At 38.4% G+C, this 24,564-nt stretch overlaps 2 protein-coding genes across 2 annotated transcripts; one reads left to right on the top strand and one right to left on the bottom strand.

Annotated features, from left to right (window-relative positions):
• Window positions 1-3,768: 3,768 nt before the first annotated feature.
• MS3_00000493 (uncharacterized protein) lies at window positions 3,769-5,595 on the bottom strand (the record flags this gene model as incomplete). Its single annotated transcript, XM_051208237.1, has 3 exons — window positions 3,769-4,052; window positions 4,136-4,355; window positions 5,299-5,595. Coding segments are annotated over 3 exons (801 nt in total), but the record flags the coding sequence as incomplete, so codon positions are not given.
• Window positions 5,596-8,628: 3,033 nt separating this feature from the next.
• On the top strand, window positions 8,629-20,913 carry MS3_00008401 (uncharacterized protein). The gene is made up of 6 exons (XM_051216745.1): window positions 8,629-8,781; window positions 8,822-9,574; window positions 9,607-9,780; window positions 11,416-11,655; window positions 12,074-12,271; window positions 13,048-20,913. Exons 2-6 carry the CDS (start codon window positions 8,873-8,875, stop codon window positions 13,459-13,461), a joined length of 1,728 nt encoding a protein of 575 aa, XP_051073835.1. The 5' UTR covers window positions 8,629-8,781; window positions 8,822-8,872; the 3' UTR covers window positions 13,462-20,913.
• Window positions 20,914-24,564: the final 3,651 nt, after the last annotated feature.

Raw genomic sequence — 24,564 nt, 5'->3', positions numbered from 1 at the left:
GAGCGTCGCCGAAATGATGAAAAATACCTCGTTCTTAAGGGTTTTCAAATTGTAAAAGTTCGGAGCAAAACGATCCCCAAATCACTCTGGGTGGTAAGGGAAAGTTCTACACAGAATTAACGGTATGCCACACAAATGCTCGCAACCTACTAAGTAAAATGGCGGAGCTCAAGTCAGTGGTGGATAGAGAAAAACCGGATGCTATTGCTGTATCGGAAACTTGGTTAACATCATAAGTATTAGATTCTGAAATCCAGTTGACTGGTTTCATAACCAGCAGGGCTGATAGATTAAACCGTAGGGGGGGCGGGGTTATTCTGTACACGAAAAGTACCCTAGCCATAAGATAAGCTGAGACAGGAGCACATGTTTCAGGGACATGTGAACTGGTGAGATGTAAGCTGAAATGTAGACGGTAAGATATTGAATTAGTTGCAGTATATCGCAGTTCAGAATGTGTAGATGATTTTCTCCTAGGTAAATTTAAGTCCTGGTGTAATAGGGGTAAAAGTCCTGTAGTAGGCGACTTTAATACACTACATACAAACTGGGTTAACTTAGAAATGTGGTCATCGATAACGTATTTCGAATGCAAAGAGTTAGAAACCTCGATTGGATTAGCTTTATCCCAACACATTAGAAACCCCACAAGATACGACTTAAAAAACTCTCCTTCTATACTATATTTAGTCTTCACACACGGTGATGACGTTGGTCAAACGGCTTTTCTCCCACCACTTGGGAGAAGTGACCATGCAGTCATCTTATTCAAATTCATGGCTGAAATTGCTTCTCAAACAATTGCGCCGGCCCGTCCTAACATATGGAAGGCAGATATGCAGGCAATTAACTCCGCAGCATCGGCTGAGAACTGGGAAATTGACTCAAAGGCATCAGTACAAGAGGCATGGACTCTTTTCAGTCAGTTATACAATCGGGCAACTCAACCATACATGCCCTGGACTGTCCCAAAGAAAAAGAAGCACGGACATCCCTGGATAGGGCGAGATATTCGACGTTTACTGAGACAAAAGAAGAAATGCTGGGATGTTACCATCCGCCTTGGCACAGCAGGTACGATGGAACGCTACAGATCGATAAGAAACGAGTGTATAACGAAAATTCGGGAAGCTCAAAGAAAATATGAAATGCAGCTGGAACAATCTGCACTCAAGCAGCCCAAGAGAATATTCTCGTACATCACTACAGAACAAGGATGCATCATTGGATTCCCAACTTAATTAAAGTAGGAAGTGTATCTGCAATGATAGAGGAAGATCAGGAAAAAGCAGAGGCTATGGCTGAATATTTTGGGGCAGTTTTCACTCAGGAACCTCTAGAGAAAGAACCAGACCCAAATACAGAGTCAACAAACCAGCTGCTTACCGTGGACTTCGACCAAAACGATGTGCTTAAGGCTCTTAGCACCCTAAACATGGAGAAGTCAACAGGACCAGATGAACTACACCCAAAAATCTTGAGACATATTGCCCAATATATCGCGGACCCATTGACTGTGATATTCAATACGTCGCTTGACCAAGGTGTGTTACCTATGGACTGGAAGGACGCAATCGTCACTCTAACACATAAAACAGGACCAAGACAACTTCCATCGAACTACAGACCTGTAAGCCTGACCAGTGTTGTAGTTAAAATATTAGAAAGAATAGTCAAACGGAACATAATGGCATTTACGGAAACAAACAACTTGCTAAACATAGAACAACATGGTCTATGAAAAGGTCTATATTGTACAACGAACCTCCTTGTAGCAAGGGAGTTCTGGATAAAGGCGCTAGACAACGGAAACTCAGTGGATGTTGTCTACATATATTTCAGTAAGGCTTTTGACAAGGTGCCAACAAATAGACTGCTATTGAAGTTGGCAAACCTTGGTATTGCCGGACCTCTTTTAAAATGGATTAAGGATTTCCTAGTAGGTCGTAGGCAAAAAGTAAGAATAAATTCCAAGTGCTCCATCTGGAGACCAGTACGTTAATGATCTTACAAGTATAGTACAGTCTCCAATGTTATTATACGCTGATGATGTAAAAATTTGGCGAGTAATAACTGGAGAGAAAGACGCATTTACTCTTCAGGCAGACTTGAATAATATGATAAACTGGTCTAAAGAGTGGCTGATGCCTATTAACGCGGAAAAGTGTGTCTACATGCACTTGGGAGATTCAAAGGTTAATAAGTACAACATAGGGGATGTGTCATTGCCAGTAGTCCGGTCTCATAAGGATCTAGGGGTGACTGAGTAATGATCTTAAGACGACGGCCCATTGCCGGGAGGTCGCAGCCAAGGGGTTTCGAACCCTCTGGGCTTTAAAAAGGACATTCACTAAGTTAGATACTACCATGTTCACCACAGTATACACATCCTTAGTGAGAACTAAGCTAGAGAACTGCGTTTAGGCTGCAAGCCCCTGTTTAAAAGGTGACTCAGACATACTAGAAAAAGTACAGAGGACAGCTTCGCGTGCAATTCCGAAACTCCGGGGTTTATCATATAAAAAGCGGCTTGAAAAACTGGACCTCTTTACTCTGTCCTATCGCAGACTAAGGGGAGATCTAATATTGATGTACAGAATACTGAGAAATGATTTCGGACCTAACTTATTCTCTCTCTTTCTTCCCACTAGATCGGGACACCTCAGAGGACATATCAGGCGAGTAGAAAAGCCAAGAACGAACAAAATACCCGTGGCATACAGGTTTCCACACCGAGTCATCAATACTTAGAACCTGCTGCCTGAAGCAGTGGTGTCCGCACCTTCAATTGACTCTTTCAAGAGAAGACTGGACACTCACAGAAGCATACTAGAAAAGGAATAACATAGGCAGTAGGCCTTCTGTCCTTACTTCACAAATCTGAATCTGTGTTTGTTTAAACTATCCACCTCCTCAACACTTGTCTCCTGTTGTTAGATTCACTTCCAAAATTCCGGCTTCCATACACATGGAATACTTTTTAGGCTTATTTGTGTGTTTTCCTCTCCTTTCGATTGTACTGGACGATGGACTTACTGTGTCTGATAGATTTAATATCACTAGATAGTGGCTTATTTGTTAGTGCTAGTCCAGAGTAAGAAAATGCGAAGAGTGGAGAGTTCGAAACTATTGGATAGATGAGTTATTTCTAGTAACTGCGATGTTAAATATGAATGAAAATAACGATAGTATGTTCTAGAAACGGTATACAGTGCAGGCCGATTAACAGGCATGATCAGGTTGATAGTGATTGGAAAGGTGATATAGATAATCAGGGCTTGACAATACTTTTGTCCGTACGACCTTTATACTCGGAAGATCCCAGCTTCAGCCAAACTGGTATCATTGAAGCTTATTTTAAGCCACTCATACGGTAAAACTTTCCACTTAAACTCCCAGGATTATTTGACCCTATTTAAAGTATAAAAATTTAATGTTTCTACTCTTACTCAAAAAGGATAAGGACACTCTGGAACGTATCTGAAGACAAACCATAAAATCGTTTCAGGAACTTAAATTCAGGCATTTGAAGAACTCAAATCCCTGAAACCTGACTGACTACATGCATGTCAGAAATCAGAGAAAATATGGCAGAACTGACTGTAGACACACGTTATGATCCATACTCATTGCCGAATTTTGGAGTTCGTCATCATTTGAGCTATCCTAAGCGAAACCAGCTGTCAGCAATAAAAGCGCTCGAAGATAAAGTTAGAAGATTTAAAAATAAATTAGAGTTGAAAATAATGCATTATATGTAAAACGTACTCTGATTTGATCTTGGTCACAATGTCCACGTTCATATGCAATACACGCCAAATGTGGATCACGCTTTTCACAGTATTTACCGACAACAGAGCTATTATAATACTGATTTTCCCTCAAGAAACGTTCAGGATTGTTATTAAGGTCAATGTAAATCTTTGCTAGGGCATTGTGTGTAGCAGGCTCAACAGAACCTTCATGTACACGTGATTCGAGCCATGGCAGTAATAACTTCAGCCGATTGCGCTTTTCCACCTCTGCAACAAGTTCATCAGTATTGAACTGACCTGCAAAAATAAATAAATAACGAGAGTGTTATACTTTATTAACTACTTCTTGAGCTTACAAGTAGGAAAAATTATAAACGTACCACGAACAACGGCCATCAACTGCTTTATTATATCCTCTGAACAATCAACATCTAAAAGACCTCCAACAACTACTGGTAAACGGGCTGGATTAACTTTTTGCACATAAATCTCAATGTATTTCTGCAAATTATTACGAAACAAATAAAGGACGAGATCATGAACAAAATCGAAGCGATCGCAGACAATAATAAGAGGTAATTGATCCGTAAGTTTTGCCTCCTGAAAAAAAGTATATGTTACATCATAAGAACCATAAAAGAAATCTGATTAATATTATTTTAACAGAAATTGGAATATTAGCTGAAGGCATCAGTATTGGCAGCAATTTCCAGTAGCCGTAACTGTTCATGCTTACTTTTTGAAATAGAACTACCAAACTTCCAAAATTAATATGAAGTCTAGAAGTACAGTCCTCACGAGAACTGCTTATTCTTATCACAGACCGGAGTTATGTGTAGTATTAGGAAGTGCCTAACAAAAATCTCTGTAGAGATGTTAAAATGTCTGTTTCTTACATTAAACTTTCACCTTAGAGTGATCATGCAAGACTTGCATAAGGAGCCTAAACTGGATGTGCCAAATTATGAAATGGACCACCAAAGCTCTCACATTATTTAGCTGACTGTTACTCTTTATTTAATGTTAGAACGAAAGATAATTAGCATTTAAATATATATCTATCATGAAACTACCACACACAAAATAAGTAAATCCTCCAGTACAGTGAAAACCTAATTTAGTGGTCACAGTAAAACCAGTTCATAGTACGAATTTAGATATATTTCGAATCAACACCACCTCTTATTGGATGAATTTTAACTAATAGAATGATACTTTGGGATTTAACGCAATACGTATTAAACTCAGAATAAAACCACATTCCCAATTATTTTAATTATGAATATATTTTTAAATACAACTGAGCAATTCTTTATCAAAACTACTGGAGTTGTGCAGTAATGATAAGATAAGCTCATGATCTTCTACATGCAATACCATCACTAAGAAAAATCCTTAGTGAAGTGAATACATGTGTTTAGATAAATTGTAGACAACTGATGATTCAAACTTGTAACTAGAATCGGCTAGCATAAATGAAGTTGATTACCGCAACTTTATACGTATATAATAAATGCATGAGAATAAATACTAAGATTATTACCTTAAGAAAATTTTTAACTCGTTCTGGTTCATAACAATTGCTTTCGCGACAAATACGTTCAACTTCTTTGACTTGTCCGGTTTTACAGGCAGCTTGAATATATTTAAAATGAACTTCAGGTTCTTGACTAAAATTAACAATAGACCCCAAAAAATAGAACAAGCCTTCAAATGATTTGAATGATTCGAAAATTTCGATAAGCGCATTTGTCCCCAACTGTTCGTGATACTTAGTAGCAATCTGGACACAGACGTGGAGATTTTGTCTAATGTTTGCCTGTAGCATAGCTCTCAAACACTCCAACGAATCATCGACAGAAAGTGAGCCAAAATAATTGACAAGCCACTATAAAATTTGTAAGAAAGAAACAAAAAGACTAGAAACATTCCGGATTAAAATAAGGCAAGTGAATGCTGACACCACATTTAAATACGAAAATTGGTTTAATACTTCCACAGACCAAAGAGAGAATCACTTAAACTTTCACACACATCTGGAGGAATGATGACATAAACTATACATCAGTAAAAATTGACAAAATAGCTCAAACGATTGTCTTCTAAAATCAATAACAAACACTGTATATTTACCGTTCGGAAATGTTTACCGGGTACAGTTCCAGGCCTTAATATGACACTATGGTGATAAGAAAATTGTTAGTAAACGATGGCAAGTACAAGAGAGGGCCACAAAGTGACGTAAACTGCACTCTAGTCCGTCGCGTGAATTCCGTATGATGTTGACGATTCTCTTAGTATGGAAGAAGGTTCCCTATGGTTTTCCTATCAGCAATGTAAAATTCTTTTTTATGATCAAGGAAGATGATGTACAGTGGTGGCTTTTATTCAATGGATTGTTCATCGATGGTCCGAAATGTCGTGGTTTGTTTTGTACACGACCGATGCTTACGGAATCCGAACTGTTGATCTTGAATTTGGGCGTCTGCTGAGTTTGTCATCCGGTTCAGCGACACTCTGTTGAGAACTTTTCCCTGGTACTGACATTATGGTGTACCTCTGTAGTTCTCATATTTTCTCAGACCTTTATTTGGTATTTTGATTTGATATCCTTCTTCTCAATCTGTCGGCATTTGTTCCTCCTCTCAAATCTTCCTGAATGGATCGTATAGCATATTTGCAGTTACTTCTATACCTGACTTCAGTGCTTCAGCTGGTAGTTTGTCAGGTCCTGATGCTTTTCCTCTCTTGATTTATCTGATGACCCGTCATCCTGATTTATTCGGTCGTTGGTGGAGTGACGACTATAGGAATATATGTGAGTGCTGCTTCAATGTCCGATGGATTCAATGGAGCTGTCCAATTCAAGAGTTTCTCAAGGTGTTTTACCCATTTGTTCCTCTGTACTTGAATCTCAGTGGTTGGCTTCCCTTCTTTGTCCTTGACTGGCCCCTCTTGTTTACTATATTTCCCTGCTAGTTTCTTCGTTATGTCATATAGTTGTCTCATATTTTGATCTCTTGCATTTTTTCCGCTGTAGTCGCAAAATGTTCCATGTATCCTCACTTGTCAGCTTTAATGTTCCTCTCCACTAGCTTGTTTGCTTCAGTGTAACCAGCTTGTACCTTGTCTTTCTCTGTTTTTGTTCGGCAGTTGTTAATTTCTGTCTTCTTGTTCATTCTTTCTTGAATAATGTCCAGTGTCTCGACAGAGATCCATTCTTAGTTATAGTGACACTTGAGGTCCAGTAGCTCCTGTCACTTTAGAGTTACTGCTTCTTTGATCCGTTTCTTGTTGTTCTGTATGAGGCTTGAAACCTGATGTTGAGAGCTATCTTGAATTCCTTGAGTTTGTCAGTATCTCGAAGGAAGGCCGTATTGAACCTTTGTAATTCTGTTTTCTCCAGTCGTCCAGTGTTCCTTCAGCCTTATTTTCATCCTAACAACCACCAGGTAGTGATCTCAAGCTGTGTCAACTCCTTTCTCTTTTCCTACGTCTTCCATTGTCATTCTTAATTTTTTAGTGATGCAAATCTGATCAATCTGGTTCTCTGTAGTGTGACTCGGTAAGAGCTACGTAACTTTGTGCATGGATTTGTGGGAGAATATTGTGCCACCAATTAAAATTTTGTTGAATGAACATAAATTTGAAAACCTGTCATCATTCTCGTTCCTTTCTTCCGGTTAGTTCAGGTCGTCTCATGATATCTTCATTTGCGATGTTGTCCATTCCGAATTTGGCGTTTAGGTCTTCCATTAGGATGGTCAGATTCTTTCCTGGCCACTTCGCTATGATCGATTGCAGCCTCTCATAGAACTGATCTTTATTGCCGTCATTGTTATCTTTGGTTGGCTCATCTCAATGGATAACATTCAATATGATTCTCTACTTTGTTTTGAAAGATGCTTTGATGATCCTGAATTCATGAGATTCCCATCCAACAAGCGCATTTCGTACTTCTGTGGACAGCATCAGAACCACTCCATGAGTGTGTGGAGTATTTTCGTCTTTGTGACCTGAGTACAGCGCCATCTCTTATGAATCTATCCTCTCCTGTTAGGCTCTACTTCACTGATTCCGAGCACCATTAAGTTGTATCTCCTCATTTCCGTAGCTATTTGACTGGTTCTCGCGGTATCACACATTATCCGGACATTCCATGTACCTATATTAATTGTTGCTTTGGGGCATCGGCCTTGTGACTTCGGAAGAATCTCGACTTACACCATGAGGCATCATAATTCTTTTTTCAACTCGGAGGGCAGAGTTTAAATGATTCAGTTTTCTTAATTTGGTTAGCGTTTTTTGACAAGGTTTTTTTCTATGGGATGGGGTGGTTGATTTCATGCCCAACACTCCTCTTTTACTCGGGTTTGGTACCGGCAGTACCCAAGCTACAGGTGGAGTTCCCCAGAAACGTTGTGAATTCAAATTCCTAAAGATGTATAATAGAAAGATAAATAAAGCATCGAGTGTTATAGAACAAATTTTAAGGACTGTTGTAGTGTGTGTGATTCAGGTGATTGCGATTCTTCAACACTACCGTAGAACACTTCTGAACATACAACTATATTTTTTTGTTGGTTATATACCAGGCCAAAGTCTGAGTTCAGGAAATGGGTTGTTCCATTTATACTGTATCATTAGGATGGGAATTAATTTACTCAAATAGAGAGAATAGCGTGTCTACAAGAAATTCTTGAATGACAGTCTCCTGAAAACTAAGGTCCTTCACTCGGATTGTGTAACATTTTGAGGTACAATTGACGGGTGGAAATACGATAATTATCTTCCATTTCGTTGAGCACAACTTGCGTAAAAACCATTTTGTTTAAGATAATCACAGGGGATTGACATTTATTCTGTCTGACTGCCAAGATGGTAAACGACATAAAGTCGTTTGTTTAACTGCTCCAATCTGATAACTGGCGTCTACATTTCTTTCTCCGTCTCACCTAGTTTTTATCATTAGGTGTTATGGCTTCTCCACAGATGCCCATCAAATTTCAGGAACATTTGCAGGTTAGTATTATAATAAGCTATAAACTATCATTCATGTGTTATAGTTAGTTAATGTTGGAATTCAGCCTATCAGCATAGGATTTAGTACTTTGACTATGGAATCGGATAAGTTTATTTGTGTCAGGGAAACTACAGGTGAGACGTCACAAGTTGTAATTATTGATATGAATGATCCAATGAATCCTACTCGTCGTCCTATATCTGCCGATACAATAATAATGAACCCCGTAAGCAAGGTAATGGCTTTAAAAGCTGGGAAGTTGTTACAAATTTTCAACATCGAACTGAAAAGCAAAATGAAGACATACACCATGCCAGAAGATGTCGTATTTTGCAAGTGGATATCCGTGAACACCATTGCACTCGTAACTGGCACAAGCGTTTATCACTGGGCTATGGATGGTGATTCAAATCCAGTCAAGATGTTTGATCGTCACCAGTCTCTGACGTCTACTCACATCATAAGCTATCGTTGTGATCCAAGTCAGAAGTGGTTGTTGCTTATCGGAATAAATCCAGAAAAAAACCGAGTTGTTGGGTATATGCAATTGTATAGCGTGGAGCGCAAAGTTAGTCAAGCGATAGAGGGCCATGCCGCTGCATTTGCTCGTTACATAATTGAGGGGAACACCAGTCCCACCACGTTGTTTTGCTTTGCCTCACGAAATGCCCAAGCGTGCAAATTACACATAATTGAAGTTGGCCAACCACCTGCAGGGAACCAACCATTTACTAAGAAAGCTATTGATGTTTACTTCCCACCAGAAGCTCAGACCGACTTTCCTGTTGCAATGCAGGTATGTAAGACGTCATCATTTTTCACTTTTAGACCTCGCCAAAGTACAGCATCATATACTTGATAACGAAAAGCGGGTACTTACACCTTTATGATATTGAAAGCGGATCATGTATATATATGAATCGGATAAGCAGCGAGACTATTTTCGTAACAGCTCCTTATGAACCAACTTCCGGTATCATTGGCGTTAATAAGAAAGGGCAGGTAGGATTTCTCGCTGGCATTTTTGTTTTGTTAAGTTTCAATTCCATTTCCCCCTACGTATTTCCTGTTATTTTAACATTACTGCTGTTTAGAAATAATTTGTGTACATTAATCCATTTTTTCAGTGGTCGGTGTCCTGAGTACTTATGTAAAATAGTTTATTCAGTATTTCTGTCAGGTTACATTATAACCAGTGACTTAACTAGCTGGTGAATGTGTTGTAGCAATGGCTAGATATTTGACTCGATTGACGCTACTCTCTAAAATTTTGGAATTTCAACATAGAGATCTTCCTTTTATATTCATCTGCAGTGTGTGAGCGACTCAGGCCTACCAATCCAAATGAATAGCGTTAGATCTATTAACTCCGTTTATGTGTAAATGCACTGTCTGTAAATTAACTAGCTGTTATATATCGGTTTGTCGTTAGACAACCAGTATGAGTCATTATTGATAGATATCGTTTCTTACACCATAAATAATGACTCATTTATATCGGACAAAACATTACACGTAAATACGTTCGTAGCACTTATCACTCCATTATCTACAATACCAATATCGTCTGAGGCATACTAGTTCCTATATCAATTGTCTTCCGCACAGACTGAAATTCTTATGCATGTTAACCACTTCTAACCTCGATACTTCTTTACTGGATAGTAGCAAAAGACTGAATAACTGATCGACCATGATCGACCGATTCCAGCTCTCAATATGAACTACGGGAAAATACGAATCTTTACAAGTCTCCCCATTTAACATCCGTACGGAGTTCCCATCTCTAAGTCATTAGATTTCTGGGCTTTGATTCTAGTGTACTTGTAGTCGGTGTGCAATACACCAACTAGTGTGCGTATGACGGACAAATGATGGACTTTGTGTTCCAATAAATTGCTTCGTCATGTATGCTTTAATTGTAACTCCAAATTGATCTGCTTTTCATGCTCCTTGTGTTAATCCATCGTTTACCAATGATTGGCCACTTCTAGTAATAACATTATGTAATGTTGAAGTTTGGAGATAACTGAAACTATTCAGGGATGTTATCTTCAAACATGCTTTGGTACGTCTGATATTCTGTCTAGCGAATTCGGTACCAGGCTCTTGACTGATACCAAGGTTGAATAAAACAGGTGACTGTTAGCCGACTACTTGTCCCCATGTAATGCGGACTATTTATGAGGTTAGAATTTGTGACAGTACGATAATCTATACCAGTAACTGATGTCCCACACTTTACGAGTAGGATTGGGCGCCGGGGCAGTATTTCAGCCCTCATACAAATCGAATCATTTGCGTGTGGATGAAAAGAAGGGACAATGTATTGTTCCTACCAAAGATCGAACCAAAGGACTAACAAAGCACTTATATGTTTATTACGCGATGCCATTCAGCGGGTGTTTTTGTTAAATCATCCTAGGTATGAGCAGTCTCGTACTTAATTTGGATCCTAAATATTGAATAACACCTGTCCGTTTTGAATTCCACGACGCATTTTCTTATCCTTTCTGATAACTCGTGTAAAGATATTGTTCTGGCAGTTTTCGCCGTATAAACACCGTCTACTTTGAATTTATCTGGAGTGTATGTTCAAAAGTTTGAACATCAGCATTTGTCATACTCTTGTTTTAGGTTTTATCCGTCAGTATCGATGAAGATACTATCATCAGTTACATAACCACTACATTGGAAAACCCTACACTTGCACTCCAAATGGCTTCCAGATGCAATCTTCCTGGTGCGGAAGATTTGTTTTTCAAAAAATTCGATTCTCTTTTTCAATCCGGTCAATTTCTAGAAGCTGCGAAGTTAGCAGCTAATGCTCCTAAAGGTATTTTGCGCACTCCACAGACAATTCAACGTTTTCAACAGGTAGGTTTTTAATAAAAAATAAGCAAAGTTTGGTACAATATATCTTACGTATAATAATGAAATATTTGCGACGGACGTCACCCTCCAATAATGCCAGTGCATCCAGTCAAGGGGTAAAAAGATCCTCACTGTCATCATTAATCCTTAGTTATTTATGGTATTTCTAACGCTACATATCTGTGTTTAAAGGAAGTCAAGGTTCTAGACTATTGATTTTTGATTACAGCACCCATGGATTAACTTTACCCCTTATTCACCAGATTGCTCGGAAATACAGTTTATTATTTCGTTTCACGAAAACGATTACTGACCAGTAACAATTAAGCGTATTTTGGACTAGTTTTTGCGAAGTAATTCGTGATTTAATTCATCTCATTTTGCTCGTCTAGCATGTAAAATCCGTTTCTTATTCTTATAGATGTCAACTACACCAACGGTAGCATCGGCCCTGTCGAATTATTTTGGAATTCTACTTGACCAAGGTCAGCTTAACAAGTTCGAAAGTCTGGAGGTTTGTAGACCAGTTTTACAACAGAAAAGGAAACAGTTGTTGGAAAAGTGGTTGAAGGAGGACAAATTAGAATGTTCAGAGGAGTTAGGCGATCTTGTTAAGCAGGTAATTTTCCTTTTTTTCTGAATACTTACCCGTGATTCCAAAAATTACTGTGCGTAGTTAATTGAATCATGAGCACCAAAAACTTGCGGCAAAAAGTTTTGGAAAAATTATATTGTTATCCATAAACAAAATTATCACCTACTAGTTGGTTGTTGATAGATTCCCAAGTGTCTTCACTGGTTACGGCTCTTAAAAATAATTTTGGTTCAATTTGTCATCACATTCCACCAGCATATGGGTTTGAATGTTTGGAAAAAAATTACTAAAACTAGGTAGTGACGTTTTCACTTTCGATAGTTCTTAACTCATCATTTGGGAGGAGAATCACGAGGTTCATAATAGAAAATTCTGGCTTCTATCTAAAAGCTATCAGTACCACAGCTTGATACGAATATACCTTTTAAAATAGATGTCTCAATAATAATGATAATGTTCCTACCGTTTCTATGTTTTTTTAGGTGTTTAATACATTGTGTGCTCTCAGCTTCATTCTCACCTTTCTCATGAATTCAAATTTTTTAAGATGTGGAGGAGTACAGTCTAAGTTGACTAAACGGTGGTCCTTTTTTAAGTAAACTGGAAGGGTATGTAACTTGTGTACATAATACATCCAACCCGCCATTAATTATGGGGAAATGAGGAACCAAGGTTACTTTTATTTCATTTAAGTTACTTTAGGGTTGCTTGCCAATCATATCAGATTTTCACTTGTCACACTAAGTAGATATAATATTATAGTCATTTATAATGGCTATTAACTTTCATTATTTTTACAGGCGGACCCTACATTAGCCTTGTCCGTCTACCTAAGGGCCAATGTCCCACCAAAGGTTGTACAGTGTTTTGCGGAAACTGGCCAGTTTCAGAAAATCATCGTTTATGCAAAGAAGGTCGGCTACACACCAGATTATATTTTTCTGTTACGCAACCTAACTCGTATCAACCCAGACCAAGGTTTGCAGTTTGCCCAAATGTTGGTTCAGGATCAAGAACCTTTAGTTGATTTAGAACAAGTTGTAAATGTGTTTATGGATCAAGGTTTGGTGCAACAATGTACATCATTCTTACTGGATGCATTAAAACATAATCGACCTTCTGAGGGACATCTCCAAACTCGCCTATTAGAAATGAATCTAATGTCAGCACCTCAGGTAAGTTACATGTTTAGTATATGTCGAGATTTGGTTTGATGTTAGTCACATTGTCATCTTGTATCTACACAGGATGCCAGTGTGTCACGTCATTATGGGCACATTTTTGTTTTGAAACAGTTTTTCACCTTTTCAAACATCGACTTTTTGTAACTCCAGCAAAGAGAGGCTCACTATAAGACTACCTCTCGTTCCACAGAATATCTTTATTCTGATCATATGTGAGTGAATGTATGTGTTTGCCCGAGTTTTGCTAAACTCAGAAAAGCCACAGTAAAAAGGTTCTTTAAAGCTCAACTTGATGAAGTCAAGAATATGTATCAGGAACAACTAGAGCAGTTAGTCAACCGTGAAAGCCACATCTACTTCAAGATAGCTTGGCGTGATATTCAAACAGCAGTAATATCTGCCAGTAACTTAAACCAAAGGGTTAGGAACCATTATTGAATTTCGCTAGCGTCTAGTGAACTGTTTGATGCTCGGAAACTCACCTCGTCTGGCTCCGGGCACGACTAAAAACAGAGTCAGTTTAAACATAGTTTGCTAAAAAGCCTACACAGTGATCGTTAGCAGTGGTGGATTGCAAAAGCAAGATATAGGAAAGGCGGAGGAAATAGGTATTAGTAGAAAACTATTCAAACTTATCAAGGAAACAGGTATTACAAATCCGGTTCTTAGTTAAGCTATTTCGAAATAAAAAATGTGACCATTATTTACTTTTATGAGCAACACAAATGAGAAAATAATGTAAGTTCCTCAACTCTTAATGAGGTTAAGAATGCTATGGATAATCTAAAGCGGGTGAGAGCAGCTGGGCCAAATGGATTAACCCCGGAAATATCTGTTGTTGGCTGTTCTGTTTTAGTAGTTAGATTGACCGAAATCTTAGCTAGAATCTAGGAACTGAACGTGACCCCATTTGAATGGTGTCGATCGTTGATCGTCCTGGTTTATGAGAAAAGACAAAAATCTTGTGACGATCACAAAGAGATGTTTGACTAACGTATCAGCTTCAGTCAATAATAACCCGACCACCTGGTTGGTGTCTTTACGACTATCGTAACCAATCATTTGAGACTTAGTGATATAACGGACAATCATCCTCAATGAAACAGGTACACTCACTTTTTTCCTTTAGTTCTCAAATCTCCTTATACCTTTTGTTTTTTCCCCACACCTTTTCTACTACGACCACTACTACTAATGCTGTTAGTACTAGGTATATACAAGTCTTTAGTTGTCGAACAGTATCTTCGGTTTTATATCATTATAACTAACCTTATTAATGTGTTGTGGGTTTGTGTCATTACACAAATGTAGAACAAAATGAGAGGTACATATCTTAGCTAAAGATTCGGTTGAATTTGATAATTATGTTAATGAACATACGAGCTCTATGCAAATCATCACATAACTGTGATGACCAGACACGAAATGCTTATTGTATGTAATTCATGATTTTGTTTATATGTTTCAATTGACCGTGTTGAATGTTAGTATTTTGTAATACTAATGACCCTAGTTATTCTAAATCTAATAAATAAAGGTATAAATGAAGTAATAAACCTGCATTGGCTATTGCACTATTCGATTATCTTTATGGATATGTAGAATTTCTTTTTACTCGTTCGGAAAATATGTTCTATATGGTAACCGGTCTTGATACCCTTCAGGTTGCAGATGCAATTTTGGGCAACCAAATGTTTTCGCATTATGATCGGGCAGCTATTGCTCAGTTGTGTGAGAAAGCGGGGTTGTTGCAGCGGGCTTTGGAACACTATACTGATCTTTACGACATCAAACGGGCTGTCGTAAGTACACATTTATTAAATCATGAGGTAAGTACATTTATTTGTAATCTTAATTTGTTGTACGTGTCCTGAATTTAAATAGCCTTGAAAATCAGTGTGGTATATATGTATTTTCTTCAAACTGCTTTGCTCAGTTCAATGATAACTAGGCCTAAACTATATACTTATGGACTCAAATAGCTTTTTAGATGCCTGTGTCCAGACGGCAAACGTTTTGAATAAGATAGTTTAGAGAAAATAACATATTTCCAGGTTTTCCAACTATAAAGATGATTTGGAAGCTTTTATTGTACTGTATTTAGGTCACGAGTGCCCATAGCCATTTTTAAAATATTCTCAATGTAAGTTATCTGGTGTGCAGTTTCGTTCTGTTGATGAATTGTGAAGGTTATGAGATGCTAATTTTAATATATTCCTACATATTGATAAAAAAATCATCTTGCCGAACTGATTTTGGATAACAGAAAAGTTGTACCTGAATATTCGGACTGTTCTTTCATTATCTGTACAACACGAAATTATGTTTATTCATCGATATGTGGTCGCGACAGCATTAATTCAAGCCAAGGATATTAATTTCATTTACAGTGCTTTATTTTCTGACAGATTAAAATGAAACCAGTACGACTATATTTCCTCTCCATGTCTTCATTGAATTTTATTGCCTCTTTTATATACGAGTGTTAAAATGATACAATGTTGTTAACAATATTGTATACTTTTATGAGTTAGATGAAAATACCGTAATAAATTATAATCTCGCATTGTGATTCCCATTACCACAGTATCAGGGTTAGTTCAGCAGTTTCTCCAGTTCATAAGCATATTGAATTGAGTATAAATTCCTCTCAAGCTCACGAATCACTTCCTTAATTCATTGGATATAATTTCCTTTATTTATGATATACACTGTGAAGAATTTTTTGTGTTCTTTGTAACAGTTACTAGGCAAATGGTAGATATCTAAATGTTCGTGATTATATGATTTTCTAACATAAATGTCAATGTCTTTTAGACTTACAGTGACTAATTTTACTTCCACACATTGTATTTGCGCACTACTAGTTGGTAGACTAGTTTTCGACCTGGACGTAGTTGTATAGACCAGATATTCACACTACTTCAGGTTCTAGAACACAGACACACGTTCAGACGTCCCACAATCGTAGTATTTCTCGACCTTAAGGCAGCATTCGACTCTGTTGATCGTGAGGTTCTATGGCAATGTTTGTCACTGAAAGGAGTACCAAAGAAGTACATTAACCTTGTAAAGACTCTCTGCTCGAACACAACTGGTCAAGTGAGAGCTTATGGCGAACTGTCACCAGAATTGATTACCTCAAGTGGTGTTCGTCAGGACTGCCCACTCTCCATTCTTGTTCAACTTTGTCGTCGACGTACTTTTAGAGATAACACTTTCCTCGTCTAAATTTCCAGGGGCTGAACTTCTACCGGGAGGTTCACTTGTTGACTTAGAATATGCTGATGACGTAGTTTTACTTGGTGAAGACGCTGACAAAATGCAGTCTTCTGACCACTCTAAGCAACAAAGTGGAAGATAATTATCGTATTTCCACCCGTCAATTGTACCTCAAAATGTTACACAATCCGAGTGAAGGACCTTAGTTTTCAGGAGACTGTCATTCAAGAATTTCTTGTAGACACGCTATTCTCTCTATTTGAGTAAATTAATTCCCATCCTAATGATACAGTATAAATGGAACAACCCATTTCCTGAACTCAGACTTTGGCCTGGTATGTAACCAACAAAAAATATAGTTGTATGTTCAGAAGTGTTCTACGGTAGTGTTGAAGAATCGCAATCACCTGAATCACACACACTACAACAGTCCTTAAAATTTGTTCTATAACACTCGATGCTTTATTTATCTTTCTATTATACATCTTTAGGAATTCGAATTCACAACGTTTCTGGGGAACTCCACCTGTAGCTTGGGTACTGCCGGTACCAAACCCGAGTAAAAGAGGAGTGTTGGGCATGAAATCAACCACCCCATCCCATAGAAAAAAACCTTGTCAAAAAACGCTAACCAAATTAAGAAAACTGAATCATTTAAACTCTGCCCTCCGAGTTGAAAAAAGAATTATGATGCCTCATGGTGTAAGTCGAGATTCTTCCGAAGTCACAAGGCCGATGCCCCAAAGCAACAATTAATATAGGTACATGGAATGTCCGGATAATGTGTGATACCGCGAGAACCAGTCAAATAGCTACGGAAATGAGGAGATACAACTTAGTGGTGCTCGGAATCAGTGAAGTGGAGCCTAACAGGAGAGGATAGATTCATAAGAGATGCCGCTGTACTCAGGTCACAAAGACGAAAATACTCCACACACTCATGGAGTGGTTCTGATGCTGTCCACAGAAGTACGAAATGCGCTTGTTGGATGGGAATCTCATGAATCCAGGATCATCAAAGCATCTTTCAAAACAAAGTAGAGAATCATATTGAATGTTATCCATTGAGATGAGCCAACCAAAGATAACAATGACGGCAATAAAGATCAGTTCTATGAGAGGCTGCAATCGATCATAGCAAAGTGGCCAGGAAAGAATCTGACCATCCTAATGGAAGACCTAAACGCCAAATTCGGAATGGACAACATCGCAAATGAAGATATCATGAGACGACCTGAACTAACCGGGAGAAAGGAACAAGAATGATGACAGGTTTTCAAATTTATGTTCATTCAACAGAATTTTAATTGGTGGCACAATATTCTTCCACAAATCCATGCACAAAGTTACGTAGCTCTTACCGAGTCACACTACAAAGAACCAGATTGATCAGATTTGCATCACTAAAAAAATGAGAAGGACAATCGAAGACGTAGGAAAAGAGAAAGGAGTTGACACAGCTTGAGATCACTACCTGGTGGTTGTTAGGATGAAAATAAGGCTGAAGGAACACTGGACGACTGGAGAAAACAATTACAAAGGTTCAATACGGCCTTCCTTCGAGATACTGACAAACTCAAGGAATTCAAGATAGCTCTCAACACCAGGTTCCAAGCCTCATACAGAACAACAAGAAACGGATCAAAGAAGCAGTAACTCTAAAGTGACAGGAGCTACTGGACCTCAAGTATCACTATAATTAAGAATGGATCTCTGTCGAGACACTGGACATTATTCAAGAAAGAATGAACAAGAAGACAGAAATTAACAACTGCCGAACAAAAACAGAGAAAGTCAAGGTACAAGCTGGTTACACTAAAGCAAACAAGCTAGTGGAGAGGAACATTAAAGCTGACAAGTGGGGATACATGGAACATTTTGAGACGACAGCGGAAAAAATGCAAGAGATCAAAATATGAGACAACTATATGACATAACGAAGAAACTAGCAGGGAAATATAGTAAACAAGAGGGGCCAGTCAAGGACAAAGAAGGGAAGCTAACCACTGAGATTCAAGTACAGAGGAACAAATGGGTAAAACACCTTGAAAAACTCTTGAATTGGACAGCTCCATTGAATCCATCGGACATTGAAGCAGCACTCACATATATTCCTATAGTCGTCACTCCACCAACGACCGAATAAATCAGGATGACGGGTCATCAGATAAATCAAGAGAGGAAAAGCATCAGGACCTGACAAACTACCAGCTGAAGCACTGAAGTTAGGTATAGAAGTAACTGCAAATATGCTATACGATCCATTCAGGAAGATTTGAGAGGAGGAACAAATGCCGACAGATTGGGAAGAAGGATATCAAATCAAAATACCAAAGAAAGGTATGAGAAAATATGAGAACTACAGAGGTACACCATAATGTCAGTACCAGGGAAAAGTTCTCAACAGAGTGTCGCTGAACCGGATGACAAACTCAGCAGACGCCCAAATTCAAGATCAACAGTTCGGATTCCGTAAGCATCGGTCGTGTAAAAAAAACCATGACATTACGGACCATCGATGAACAATCCATTGAATAAAAGCCACCACTGTACATCATCTTCCTTGATCATAAAAAAGAATTTTACATTGCTGATAGGAAAACCATAGGGAACCTTCTTCCATACTAAGAGAATCGTCAGCATCATACGGAATTCACGCGACGGACTAGAGTGCAGCTTACGTCACTTTGTGGCCCTCTCTTGTACTTGCCATCGTTTACCAACAATTTTCTTATCACCATAGTGTCATATTAAGACCTGGAACTACCCGGTAAACATTTCCGAATGGTAAATATACAGTGATTGTTATTGATTTTAGAAGACAATCGTTTGAGCTATTTTGTCAATTTTTACTGATGTATAGTTTATTTCATCATTCCTCCAGATGTATGTGAAAGTTTAAGTGATTCTCTCTTTGGTCTATAGAAGTATTAAACCAATTTTTGTATTTAAATGTGGTGTCAGCATTCACTTGCCTTATTTTCATCCGGAATGTTTCTAGTCTTTTTGTTTCTTTCTTACAAATTTTATAGTGGCTTGTCAATTATTTTGGCTCACTTTCTGTCGATGATTCGTTGGAGTGTTTGAGAGCTATGCTACAGGCAAACATTAGACAAAATCTCCACGTCTGTGTCCAGATTGCTACTAAGTATCACGAACAGTTGGGGACAAATGCGCTTATCGAAATTTTCGAATCATTCAAATCATTTGAAGGCTTGTTTTATTTTTTGGGTTCTATTGTTAATTTTAGTCAAGAACCTGAAGTTCATTTTAAATATATTCAAGCTGCCTGTAAAACCGGACAAGTCAAAGAAGTTGAACGTATTTGTCGCGAAAGCAATTGTTATGAACCAGAACGAGTTAAAAATTTTCTTAAGGTAATAATCTTAGTATTTATTCTCTTGCATTTATTATATACGTATAAAGTTGCGGTAATCAACTTCATTTATGCTAGCCGATTCTAGTTACAAGTTTAAATCATCAGTTGTCTACAATTTATCTAAACACATGTATTCTCTTCACTAAGGATTTTTCTTAGTGATGGTATTGCATGTAGAAGATCGTGAGCTTATCTTATCATTACTGCACAACCCCAGTGTATTGTAATAATGGCTATAAATGTCCAGTTTATGTATAAATTACAACTTTAAAGGAAAGCGAATAATTACTGTTGCCAGTCCGAAATGTTTCGACCGTTGTTGCTACCTTGACATGGTGGTCGGGCTTGCCTATCGTGATGAAGCAACCGAGCTATACTGGCTGGAACAACCGTTCCTCAAGGTCCTACCATGTCAGACAGGTCGGTTGAAGAGCGGTAAGACTAAAAGCAACAAACCCAAGGTCCGAAGGTGAAGTCGTACTGCTGACTGTACAGAGGTGTGACAGCAGTAAGGTGTTTCCTTCAGACAACCAGCATGACAGCGATGCTGCCTTCCCACAAGGAGGGGTGGGTTTAGAATAGGTCGACCCTAAAAATGCACACCTCATCTTACCTCACGGATTTCCGTCTAATAAACGACCGTGAGCAGTGGTGGGCAACGAAAGCAAAAGAGATGGAAAAGGCGGCGGCTATAGGGAACACAAGACAGCTTTACAGACTAATAAAAGAAACTGGAATTAATAAGTCAAGTGTAAGTGAGATTATATCGGAAAAAGACGATACACTCATCTGCTCCCAGTCCAGACGTTTAGAATGATGGGCGGAGCATTTCAGAGAACAGTTCAACTGGCCTTCAGCTACTCTACAACTACCCTCCATTCCCAGACAGCGTGAATGGAACATTGAAGTAGGTCCCTCAACTCTAGCAGAAGTTCAAAAGGCTATAGTTAATCTGAAACAAGGAAGGGCAGCTGGTCCAGATGGATTGGCTCCAGAGGTCTTTAAGGATGGTGGTCCAATTTTAGCGATTAGGTTGACTAATATTTTATCTAAGATCTGGGAGTTAGACGTTATCCCATCTAACTGGTCACAATCACTTATCGTCCCAATATATAAGAAAGGGTCAAAATCATCCTGTGACAACCACAGAGGGATTAGTTTAACTAATATATCTAAAATACTAGCCTGGATGATTATCAGACGCCTAACTAAGACTCGTGAACTGCAAACACGAGAGAACCTAGCTGGCTTCAGACCTGGTCGTGGCTGCATCGACCACATATTCACCATTCGTCAGATTCTAGAACACAGGCATACTTATCGGCGTCCGACAATGGTCTTCCTCGACTTAAAAGCAGCATTTGACTCGGTAGACCGCGAGATTCTGTGGCAGTGTCTGTCATTGAAAGGCGTACCCCAGAAGTACATAAACCTTGTAAAGGCTCTTTACTCGAACACTACTAGTCGAGTCAGAGCTTATGGCGAACTGTCATCTGATTTTGCAACCTCAAGTGGTGTCCGTCAAGGCTGTCCACTTTCCCCATTTTTGTTTAACTTCATCATAGATCTACTGATGGAAATAACTTTCTCGTCGACTGAGTTCTCGGGTATTGATCTCCATCCAGGAGGTCCACTTATCGACTTAGAATACGCAGATGACATAGTCCTGTTTGGTGAAGACGCTGATAAAATGCAGTCTTCTGGTAGCACTAAGCAGAAAATGCCAGAATGTTTGGAATGCGCTTCTCTCCCTCTAAATGCAAGTTGTTGCTTCAGGACTGGGCTGCGTTAACACCTGAACTAAGGATAGGGAGTGAAGTAGTCGAACGCGTTGACAACTTCACTTATCTTGGAAGTCTGATCAGCCCTAATGGGTTGGTATCGGACGAAATCTCAGCACGGATTCGAAAAGCTCGTTTGGCTTTTGCCAACTTGCGTCACCTATGGCGAAGGCGAGATATCGGTCTATCAATAAAAGGACGAGTATACTGCGCGGCAGTCCGTTCTGTTTTAATTTACGGCAGCGAAACATGGCCTTTAAGAGTAGAAGACACTCGTAAGCTATTAGTATTTGACCACAGATGCCTTAGAAATATTGCTGACGTCTGCTGGGATCACCGGGTAAGTAATAGTGAGGTTAGACGCAGGGTATTAGGAAATGATGGTAAATCAGTTGATGAGGTTGTGAATCTTCATCGACTGAGATGGTTGGGCCACGTGTTACGTATGCCTGAACACCGATTACCACGACGTGCAATGCTATCCGGTATTGGAAATGGTTGGAAGAAAGTTAGGGGCGGTCAAACCAAAACGTGGCATCAGTGCTTGAAGTCACTAACTTCTAGTCTGAGCCATGTTGGTAGATGCAGACTACTTGGTTGGGGTCCGCGTGACTATCGTAACCAATGGTTGGAGACTCTGGGTGACATGGCTCAGAATCGATCACAATGGCGTCGGTGTATACACTCCCTGTCTTCCCTTAAACTAAGAGATTAAAATCGCTTCATATCTTTCTTTCTACGAACCAATTCTTTCTTCTTGTACTATATCTCTATATGCAATCTTTCTCTTACATATTACTACCTTTGACCTAACCACTGCTATGAATCCTGTGTTCATCTTGTTGTGCTGATGCGGTATGGCAACCTGGACCGATGCACATATGTGCCTGGTCCTACGTTGTAGCTGACTGACTGACTGCACAACCCCAGTAGTTTTGATAAAGAATTGCTCAGTTGTATTTAACAATATATTCATAATTAAAATAATTGGGAATGTGGTTTTATTCTGAGTTTAATACGTATTGCGTTAAATTCCAAAGTATCATTCTATTAGTTAAAATTCATCCAATAAGAGGTGGTGTTGATTCGAAATATATCTAAATTCGTACTATGAACTGGTTTTACTGTGACCACTAAATTAGGTTTTCACTGTACTGGAGGATTTACTTATTTTGTGTGTGGTAGTTTCATGATAGATATATATTTAAATGCTAATTATCTTTCGTTCTAACATTAAGTAAAGAGTAACAGTCAGCTAAATTATGTGAGAGCTTTGGTGGTCCATTTCATAATTTGGCACATCCAGTTTAGGCTTCTTATGCAAGTCTTGCATGATCACTCTAAGGTGAAAGTTTAATATAAGAAACAGACATTTTAACATCTCTACAGAGAGATTTTTGTTAGGCACTTCCTAATACTATACATAACTCCGGTCTGTGATAAGAATAAGCAGTTCTCGTGAGGACTGTACTTCTAGACTTCATATTAATTTTGGAAGTTTGGTAGTTCTATTTCAAAAAAGTAAGCATGAACAGTTACGGCTACTGGAAATTGCTGCCAATACTGATGCCTTCAGCTAATATTCCAATTTCTGTTAAAATAATATTAATCAGATTTCTTTTATGGTTCTTATGATGTAACATATACTTTTTTTCAGGAGGCAAAACTTACGGATCAATTACCTCTTATTATTGTCTGCGATCGCTTCGATTTTGTTCATGATCTCGTCCTTTATTTGTTTCGTAATAATTTGCAGAAATACATTGAGATTTATGTGCAAAAAGTTAATCCAGCCCGTTTACCAGTAGTTGTTGGAGGTCTTTTAGATGTTGATTGTTCAGAGGATATAATAAAGCAGTTGATGGCCGTTGTTCGTGGTACGTTTATAATTTTTCCTACTTGTAAGCTCAAGAAGTAGTTAATAAAGTATAACACTCTCGTTATTTATTCATTTTTGCAGGTCAGTTCAATACTGATGAACTTGTTGCAGAGGTGGAAAAGCGCAATCGGCTGAAGTTATTACTGCCATGGCTCGAATCACGTGTACATGAAGGTTCTGTTGAGCCTGCTACACACAATGCCCTAGCAAAGATTTACATTGACCTTAATAACAATCCTGAACGTTTCTTGAGAGAAAATCAGTATTATAATAGCTCTGTTGTCGGTAAATACTGTGAAAAGCGTGATCCACATTTGGCGTGTATTGCATATGAACGTGGACATTGTGACCAAGATCAAATCAGAGTACGTTTTGCATATAATATATTATTTCCAACTTTAATTTAATGCTTAAATCCACTTTTACTTCAGTTTTTCGAAACCTGGTGGTTTTATGTTGTATCTACCTATAATAAAATCTTGTTATTGTTTTGTAAGTGGACTTTATTTTTTAGGTTTGCAATGAAAACGCATTATTCAAAACTGAAGCTCGTTACTTAGTTAGACGGAAAGAGCCGGAGCTGTGGGCAGAAGCTTTGAGTGAATCCAATATTTACCGTCGACAATTAATTGATCAAGTTGTTCAGACAGCACTTTCTGAAACCCAAGATCCTGAAGAGATATCCGTTTCTGTTAAAGCGTTTATGGCTGCAGATATGCCGAATGAACTAATTGAACTTCTGGAAAAAATAGTTTTGGACAATTCAGTATTTTCTGATCATCGCAACCTTCAAAATCTTTTAATTCTAACTGCAATTAAAGCTGATAAAAGTCGTGTCATGGAATACATTAATCGCTTAGATAATTATGATG

Source organism: Schistosoma haematobium, chromosome 1, assembly GCF_000699445.3.
Source record: "Schistosoma haematobium chromosome 1, whole genome shotgun sequence".
NCBI classification, from domain to species: domain Eukaryota; kingdom Metazoa; phylum Platyhelminthes; class Trematoda; order Strigeidida; family Schistosomatidae; genus Schistosoma; species Schistosoma haematobium.
This window is presented reverse-complemented; position numbering and strand designations above follow the sequence as displayed.

Bases quoted from the DNA above. Each gene is read 5' to 3' on its own strand.
- MS3_00008401 (XM_051216745.1), top strand. From the start codon at position 8,873: ATGGAATCGGATAAGTTTATTTGTGTCAGGGAAACTACAGGTGAGACG. The intron at 9,575-9,606 runs GTATGTAAGACG...TTTCACTTTTAG, and splicing joins ACTTTCCTGTTGCAATGCAG to ACCTCGCCAAAGTACAGCAT. The intron at 12,272-13,047 runs GTAATTTTCCTT...TTATTTTTACAG, and splicing joins TAGGCGATCTTGTTAAGCAG to GCGGACCCTACATTAGCCTT.